Source organism: Aethalodelphis obliquidens, unplaced genomic scaffold (genome assembly GCF_003676395.1).
Source record: "Aethalodelphis obliquidens isolate GAN/ISIS:26980383/991018 unplaced genomic scaffold, ASM367639v1 scaffold30, whole genome shotgun sequence".
Taxonomy (NCBI): domain Eukaryota; kingdom Metazoa; phylum Chordata; class Mammalia; order Artiodactyla; family Delphinidae; genus Aethalodelphis; species Aethalodelphis obliquidens.
This window is the reverse complement of record NW_020837974.1, coordinates 7,137,888-7,146,902: the sequence shown is the minus strand read 5'-3', so window position 1 is coordinate 7,146,902 and position 9,015 is coordinate 7,137,888. Positions and strand designations below refer to the sequence as shown.

The following is a 9,015-nucleotide window of genomic DNA, read 5'->3' as shown; positions in this document are numbered from 1 at the left end:
CATGCCAAGCAGAGACCGATGATGTCGACTGGATCCATGGCTATCCATGGTGGGGGAAATAGATCTGGTCTGGGTTTTGAGAAATGGGGAGTGGGGTAGGCATGGGGGAGGGTGGGGACATTTGGTGGGGAAGGAAATGGCATGAACAGAGATGGGAAGTGACAGGGGCAGTGAGCAGGTGTGTCTGGGCAGGTGGCAGGTGTTCGGGGAACCCTCTTTCCTTTTCGAGGATGATGCCCAAAGGGAGAATCATGTCCTGCACAGTGTATCCCTGGGGGTCTTCTTGCAGAGCCCGGTGGCCAGCCCTGTGGATTCACCCATGACGGGACAGTGAGCCTTGAGCTTGTGGGCGTGTGTTTCATAAAGATCCCTTTCACCCGAGAGGTCTGTGAACTGACAGGGTTTGGATTTTGTACCGTGTGAAACATGGAAAGTCAAGGCCAGGGACGATTTTGGAGTATTTTTATTATTTAAAAAAAACATTTTTTAGCTGCTTCTATATCAAAAGTGAAAAAGCATAGAATTCACCACACTTTCAGGAACGTTGGACCCCACGTTTGGGTATCCTTGAGGGTACTGTGTGTGGCTCTCATTGTCCAGTGCATCATGAAAAAAGAACAAAAACACACAAAGAACAAAGATTTTTCACTGAGGGGCGCAGTGGGATGATTAGGGTTCTATTAGGTTACATTCATTCGACGCCTGTGTGCAATTCTTCAATACATTGGACTTCATGCCTTACCCACCAGCTAGTTGGCTTTCAGAAAGATTATCTAACAGGGGTAATTGAGCCCGAGCTTCTTGCTGTCTCTCTCATTCTCTCTCTCTCTGTCTCTCTCTCTCTCTCTCTCTCTCTCTCTCACGTGTCCACAGCTCACACACAGCAGCCGGAAATGACACACTGAAGTGAGTCACCAATGCGGCTGTGAGTCACCATGTAATTGGGGAAAGTTCTGTCCTGCTAGGTCGTGTAGCCCCTTGCACTCCTGCTCCTAAGTATATTGGAAAATTTTGAAACAACAGCTCTGTCTGCCTTCACCCACCACATCCTTTTGGTCCCTAAAGTGGGCTGAAGTTGGACAGTCCTGGCAGGGGTCCTGCTCCACGGAGTGGAAAGGCCAGGAGAGGAGCGATGGGATTCGGGCAGCCACCAGGTGGCAGTGTGGGCCCTATCGCTCCCGCTGCCAGGAGGGGAATGACAGGCAAGTGGCCACTCCTGAGGTGCAATGACACAGACCACAAAGGAACACTATGAACAAGTTTAAATAATAGGTTTTCTCCATAGTCCTTTCTCTCTCACAAGCACACAAGGACAATGTGATAAATGCTCGAGGACACCCCTGGCATCCCACCCTCCCCACCAGGATATTGGCGCCAAGAACGAGGCATAAATCTCATCTCTCTCCCTCTATTTCTGCAACAGAAAGTTTGTGGGAAGCAGGAAGCTGCTTCTCCGAGTAAACAAGTCACCTACACTCCAAAATAATATATGCACGCTGTTTCTGGGGAGGGAGCAGCCAGGCCTGGGTGGGTCTCGTGCCTCTGAGCTGGCGGAGGACGGACCTTGACATGAAAGGGTGTTTCTCCCATTGGCCTTCTTTGGCCTGCAGCCAGCTTTCTCAGCAGCGGCAGACAGTGCAAGAGTGACGGCAACGTGACCGGAACACAAATTATTTCTAGCAAACACACAAAAGCTCCTTCCTGTAAGCCTTGCGGCGCCTCCTGCCAGGGCCTCAGGGGGATCCAGGTCCGAAGACCCGAACAGGCAGAGCGATGGGCTGAAGCAGCCGCGCAAATGATCCTGGGAGTTCTGCAGTCTTGTTGGGAGACCTTCGGGGCATTGCGCTTCTGAAGTCTCTCCCAGGGTCTCCGCTGGGGAGTTTAACTCAAAGGTCCTCTTTCCCCCTCCTGGGAGAGCCGGAGGTCTAAGAGACAGATTCGAAAGATTTACCATTAAAAAAAAAAAAAAAAAAAAGATAAATATCTTCTCTTTCTCCAGAAAAATGAATTAAAATAAAAATTCTTTGCTCCGGAGTTTCTTCTTCTTGGACATCTCCAGTTCCGTCCCAGATGAGGGCTGCATTTCCCATGGTCAGGGTTCCATCACTTGGCCCATGAAAAGGACAGTTCCTGAGGACGGAAGAATCATGGGAGATGAGAAGGGGGAGGGGGAAGGGGAACAGCACAGCTCACCCAGCTGGGTGTTTACGGATGAACTGAGATACAGGGAGATGAGTGAGTGCCTGGAGGCACAGCTGCTCTAGTGACTAAGCTGGGACTGGGGGACAGACTGAGCACCCCGTCTGGAGAGAGCACTGCCTCCGAGGAGGGGAAGGGGAACAGAGCTATGATTCCTTGCCTGGAGTCCTCTTGGGGGGAGTGGGGGTGTCTACACCTGCCCGGACTAGTGCCTAAGTCCAGGAAAGCGGGGGGGGGGGGGGGTCTCCCAGGCCCCCGGCTCACCTGTGGGGTTGTGCCGCACCACGAAGAGGAAGGGTCTGTCCATGATGATCTCCTCGGGGGCCATTCGGGCTGAGACTGTAAGGGCTGGAAAAGAAGAGACCACGTCTTAGAGCGGAGGGACGTGGGCACGGAAGCCTGGATTGGTCACAGGTGATCCAGTGACAGTGGCACTGGGATGGGAGGGTTTTAGGAGACTCAGTTATTCCTGGATGTGGACCCTAAAAGTGTTGGGATGTCCTCTGAGGCCTGGTTTCCTCCAGGAATTGGGTAGAGATCTCTCAGGTAGTCACTCGCAGGCACGTTTATCTAAACCCTTTTAGGGCGTATTGGAAGCAAGTGCCTCTAAGGTGACTGACCACTGAGAGCAAAGCCAGGACCTCACAGTCAGAGGACCTCAGAGCCAGTGGGGAGGGAGCAGGGTGCCGGGGAAAGCAGGCCTGTATTCTAGTGGGATCGGGGTGATGCGCTCCACACAGGAAGCGAAGCTCTACCAGGAGAGACCTGGTTGACGTGGGCAGTGGGGTCTTCCTGGTTCACCCAGGGTCTGGGTGCCAGACCGCGGGCCCTCCTGGAAGCCTGGGGCTGAGACTTGCCAGACCTCACCTGAGCCTGACTCACCTGTGGAGGAGGACGCCACCGTGCCGCTCTCATTCACCTCAATCTTCACTTTCTGCAGCGCCTGCGACACGTACAGAAGCTCTTGATCTGAAACAGAGGTGGATACCAAAACACATCAGCTTTGGTTCTCAGTGAGAAGCTCCTTAGTCCTCTTAGGGACCCCACTGTCCACCAGGGGAAGAAAGTGAAAGGAAAACCTCTTACCTGAAAGTCTTGAGAAGTCTGCCTGGTTTGGCCTAAACATGTCGGTCATTCCCAAGTTCTCCAGGGGCCTCCTGAGGTCAATTTCACTCTCCAGGGAGAACCTGCAGACAGGAGCAGGACACAGCTCAAGCTCAGGCCACCTCTAACCCCACCAAGTATCTCCGTCCCCACAGACCAACAGGATGGGGACTGATGTGAAAGTAGAAGTGGGGGCTTCCCTGGTGGTGCAGTGGTTAAGCATCCTCCTGCCAATGCAGGGGACATGGGTTTGAGCCCTGATCCGGGAAGATCCCACATACCACAGAGCAACTAAGCCCATGTGCCACAACTACTGAGCCTGAGCTCTAGGGCCTGCGAGCCACAACTACTGAGCCCACGTGCCTAGAGCCCGTGCTCCGCAGCAAGAGAAGCCACCACAATGAGAAGCCCGTGCACCGCAACGAAGAGTAGCCCCCACTGGCCGCAACTAGAGAAAGCCCGCGTGCAGCAACGAAGACCCAACACAGCCAAATAAAATAAATAAATAAATAAATAGATTAAAAAAAAAAAAAAGAAAGTGGAAGTGGGAAGCTTGTTTTTTCAAATCCGTTGGCAAGGTCTCCTCCTTGCTGGGAGATTCTAGTACTAATGAACATTTTCCTGCAATCTCCCCAACCCCTTGAACCTATGACTAATTACTTTCCTCAAATAAGGCAGTAGTTTGAGCACAATTATATTCAGTCTGACTGGGGAGGGAGGGGGCAGGGCAAATTCTTCTGCAAGGATATTTGAACAAAAAGCCGGTCTGTAGATTGTGTTCTGAGAGCTGAGCCTGAGGAGGACTCCAGCAGCGAGGCTTTGGGGCTCTTGCTCTGCTTCCCATCAGGGCACAACTAATTACCTCTATTTTTTTTTTTTTTTTGAGAGAGAGAGAGAGAGAGAGAGTGCGTGCTAACCAACTAAATGATCCTCTTTCCCTAAGCCTGGCATTATGGCATCTGGAAATTTGGGGTAAGCATGGTGGGAAGCTTCCCCACAATTCTGGAATTATCCAGCCTCACCCTCCGGCACCCTCTTTGCTTCTGCAGAAGGATTTTTAAAACTCTGCTTCGTTGGAAGCCAGCTAGAAGCTGTGGTTCTGGCTGTTTCATCTGCGGAAGTGATTCCTTTTGTCTCCATTGTTTAGATGCTAACTTGAAGAGAAGGGGGTGGGAGTGAGGGGCATTCCTAAAAGAGTGTAGATCAATGTATTCCCCTCCACCCCAACCCTGCATCATCTATCTCTCTGGCTCTTCCTTTAGCTAGCTTTTGCTGGGTATTCAGAGGGTGGTAAATGTGGGGCATGGTCTAGAAACTGCCCTCCAGCAGAAGAGGGATGATGAGAGGAATCTTAATCAAACCCAGGCCGGAGTGTTTCCCATCAGCCACCCACACATGTTCCTGTCCCTACCCTGCAGATGTCACGTTTGGGAAACTCCACATGGGGGTGGCACTTCCAGGGAACCAGGGGAGAGGGGAGGGGGTAGGCAGAGGGGACTAGAGCATTGGCAAGTGTGGCAAGAGCAAAGGGTGGCTTACTTGGGCAGAACCAGGAGGCGGGTCAGTGTGGTCATGTTCCCTCTCCACTGGCTGATGAGCTGGGCATCCAGAATGCTGGTGAGGGCAGAGAGGGGCACCTCTTTTTCATAGGGGGCAGCAATGAACATGCTGAGAGTGTTCCCATGGTAGGGCAATTCCAGGATGTCGTAGTAATGGCCGTCGGGGGTGGTGAACTCAGCTGTGAAGACACCAGATGGCGCATTGGCAATGGCTCCAGTTCTTGTTGGTTCTAACCCAGCACTGGCTTTTCAACTAGTCCTCCTGTCCCCTCCACTCTTTGGAAGCCAGCTCTCCATCCTAGCTTTTGAGGCTCCCCCACCCCACCACTCCCCTGTTCAATGTCTTTATTCCCATTTCCCTTCTCTTCTGCTAAATCACAGTGTCTTCTGGGTTCTCTGTCTCCTGTTGGCCTTCTTCACCTTCACAGCCTTCTCCCCAGTACCCAGCTACTAATTCATTCCAATCCCCACCTCCTTAATCTCAACTTTCACATCACTCTTCCCCAGAAGGATTTGTGAACCCCAGGTTATCACACTAGAACCACATGAAGATGAGAGATGGGGTCAAAGTGGTCAACTATGGGCCTGAGGGAATTTCTGGATTTCAGCTTCATCTTGCACAAGGTAAAAGCTACTTCCTGCTGCTCTGATAATCCCAGTGTCTCCTACTTGGGGAGTCTTTGTCACAGCTGGGGTGTATTCTAGGGTTTCTCCTCCCTTAGAGGGGATGCCCCCCAGGGATGAGGTGCAGTCACTGTGGGACTTGGGGAAGGGAGGGTCCTGCACTTACTGTAGTTGAACTTGTTGGTCTGAGCCATCATGGGCACAGAGACAGTGCTGCCATCGGACTTGTGGAAGAGGCGGTGGTGGGTGCTCGACTCTAGAAAAGGCATCTTCCACTGGCCGTTGAAGTAGAGGGCGTTTACCAGTACCAGGCGTGTCAGCTGGTCCACAGCCCCTTCGCCAAGTAGGTCGCTGATCATGCCTGTGGGAAATCGAGGCGATCAGGAGGCTAGGTATTTTTAAATCCTTTTAGATGGTCCTCTTTGGCGCCCAGTCCTCCAATGGATGTGTGTCAGAAGGGATTCCGTCAGAAGGCAGACTGGGTAAGGTTTAGTGACCCTATCTAGTTGCTTTCAACCCCTTTCATCTTCCTAAGAGTCTCAGAAAGCCTTCCAGCTCACCACACTTTCGTGGTCTTGGGATCCTGTCCAGGATCAGACCTGGAAATATGTCTCCCCTTACTTTGCTCCCTAAGCTGCAGTCTTGACGGGTTGTGTGTGCCCCTTGTCATGGTTATTACTGTTCTTATAACACCTTGCAATACTTTTTAGGGATGACTTTAGAGTTGGTTCACGGGGAAAGCCTAATTATGGAAAAACATGATGCTTTGATTCTTAAAGCACTTGACCTGTCTACAGAGCAGAAGATGCTGGAAGGGAGAGGTTAGGACACTTAGGATTTGAATCCCTTTTCTCTGCAGGCCCTGGGGACTGGCCTCCTTTCCCTGCCTGCTCACCTTTTGTGTGTCTTTTCACCCAGTCGTTGACGATGAACCTGGCTCTCTCTGTCTCTGAGAAGTCCACCTGCTTGACTGTGGTCCGGAACAGCCTGAAGAAGTGGGGCATGAAACCCTGGACCAGCTTCAGATCCCGCTGCACAAAGATGGCATCAGCCGTGCTGATCTCATCCTTATTCCATGGCCCCATGAGCTCCTTGTACAGTTGATGGAGGGCAGGGGCCATGCCCTTCTCTGGGCCAAAGCGGGGAGGAAAGGACACATTAAGGTCATCTCAAACCCAGGGCTCCCAGTGGGGCTAACTTCCCCTAACCCTGCCCACATGCACAGGACTCTTCTGCTCCGCCAGAGGTCTCTGGATGGAGATTTCATTCCAAACCTTAATCTTTCCTGCATCTCCCTCTTTTCTTCAAAAATCTTAGGTCCTAACCCTTATCTTTGGCTTGGAATATTTTTCTCTGTTTTTAAGTTATAAACCCTAATTTTTTCCTTTAATAATAACAATAGCTATCAGGCGCTTCACATGCATCATTCTAGTTGACCCTCACAACAGCCCCATGTGGTCGATACTTTTATTGTCCCCATTTTGCAGATGAGGACACTGAGGTTCGGAGGGGTTAAGGTCACACAGTATATGAGTGGTGAGGCAGGGCTGTTTTATACCAGATCCACTGGCCTGTACACCTTGTGACTGTCCAAGAACCAAGTGACACAGGGTGTGGCGAGAAGAAGATGCAGTGGTCCATCCCTGTGGCATGGGAGGACAGGAGTTGGCTCAGCTAAGCTGGGGTCAGCCCTTCCTCTGCCTCTGGTCGGTTACACCCCTGTCCTGGGAAGACCACGTGAATGCCCGCCTCCCACTCTGCCCCATCTCTCACCATCAATCTTGAATTGCATCGCCTCTTGGATCTGCTGCTGCGTTTCTCCTCCTGTGGTCAGCTGTAACATGGACATGACTGAGGCTACCCCATAGGGTGAGAAAACCACGTTGAGGTCCTTGGAGGCCTGCACCACCTGCTGAAACACTTTCACTCCAAAGTCTGCGGCGAGGTGGGCCGCCGGAGACTGGTGATGGGAGGAGGCAGACCCTTCACCAAAGATGAGGGCCACGCCCAGTGCGAGGCAGGTGAAGACAGGAGACATCGGCATCCTAGAGCCAGTGGAAAAAGATCCGATGAGGGAAGAGTTCCGGAAGGATGGTGAGTGGGGAGCGGTGATGGGACCCCAGCCGCGGCCAGGCTCCCCATGTTTGCCGCTAGCAGATGATACGTGAACAGGAGGGCAAGACAGAAACCGTGATGGGTTCAGATCCTGAGTCTTTTCCCCTCTGTCTCAGCCCCAGGGAGTCGTAAGTGCGTTTTCATCTGCGGGAATCTTGGAACCCGCTGGCTCCACCCTCCAAGAGATCTCCTTTCCCTTCCAGGAGGCTGAAAGGTGAAATTATAATAACACCTGTGATTTACACGATGCTTTTTAATTCTCTTGTGATGCTTCCACAATCATGGCTTCATTCAAGTTAGCAGGCATGAAAAACCCCTTTCCTGCGCTGGGAAGGGGGAATGTCTCCATGGAGAGGGTCCAAGAGAAGTGAGGCCCTTGCTTCTGGGTGGTGGGATTGTTGGGGGGTCCTGCCCATCTTCCCCGCTCTCCTGTGATCACTGATATGACGGGGTCGACTCAGGGCTGCGGGTCTCCGGGGAAAGAAAGAGGAACACCGGGGCTCGTCTGCAGAGGGGTGCTCCCTGCCTTAGCCCGAGGTCCGGAGGTGGAGAGAGTTTGCTTTTACTCTTACCTGAAATTCTCAAGGTGCCTTGTGACTGGCAGTTTGTCCTGCTGCTGCTGGGGCTTCGGGTGTTGACGGCGGTGGCTACTCCTCTGCTGGGGAGGGGGTGTGGCTCTTTGGACAGCGCTCTTGGTCTTTCAGCCAGATGCGGCTGTGCTCCTCTAGAGGCTGCTGCTTCCCTTTATACCAGATGTGGGCCGGAAGTAGATTAACTCATGGCCCGGCCCCGCCCACTTTCTGGCTCTGGAAGTCTGTCTGAACTGCAGCCGGGCCCCCTCAGCACCTCCCTCTGTGGGACTTGCTGAGGCGTCTGTGTGTGTGTGCGTGCTGCCCTGTGTGTGTACATGTCAGAGAGGGCTTGGAACAATTGAGCAAATCCTGGCTGCCTTGACCCCAGGGCCTCCCTTGATTCTGCTGCCCTCTGCCTCGGGATGTTATGCCAGCTTGACCCCTGGCACCCAGTGCTTACTTTCCCCAGTGCTCAGTGTAGGGAAATGATTTACACTTCCTCCTTTTCCTTTGGAGAAACAGATCGCTGCAGAGTTATCAAAGAAACTAAAGATCCTGCAGACTTTTGTCCACCAGCTCCATGCACTGGCCAAACTGGGAAGAACACCCCTCCCTCTTCCTGAGTACATCCCAGCAGCCAGAGGGCCCGGAGCGTGCCATGTGATTGTCTGGGTTTTGACTGTCTAGGACATGAGCCTGGTGGAGAACTCCCTCCCCTCTTTCCGTCTTCCCTGCCAAGCGCCTGCCAGCCCGTCCACTGGGTGATGTGTGGCTGACTCCCCCACGTGTCCAGACTCTGGGGGTGTCCCCAGGGCTCTCTTTGTGTCAACAATCCTGTATGG

At 52.6% G+C, this 9,015-nt stretch overlaps 1 protein-coding gene across 1 annotated transcript; it reads right to left on the bottom strand.

Moving 5' to 3' along the window:
- Positions 1–445: 445 nt before the first annotated feature.
- SERPINE1 (serpin family E member 1) lies at positions 446–8,322 on the bottom strand. The gene is made up of 9 exons (XM_027126046.1): positions 8,174–8,322; positions 7,260–7,531; positions 6,382–6,615; positions 5,653–5,847; positions 4,843–5,041; positions 3,286–3,386; positions 3,082–3,168; positions 2,464–2,547; positions 446–2,130 (listed from the first exon to the last, which is right to left on the bottom strand). The coding sequence occupies exons 2-9, from the start codon at positions 7,528–7,530 to the stop codon at positions 2,093–2,095; spliced, it is 1,209 nt and encodes a 402-aa protein (XP_026981847.1). The 5' UTR covers position 7,531; positions 8,174–8,322; the 3' UTR covers positions 446–2,092.
- Between the last annotated feature and the right edge of the window lie 693 nt (positions 8,323–9,015).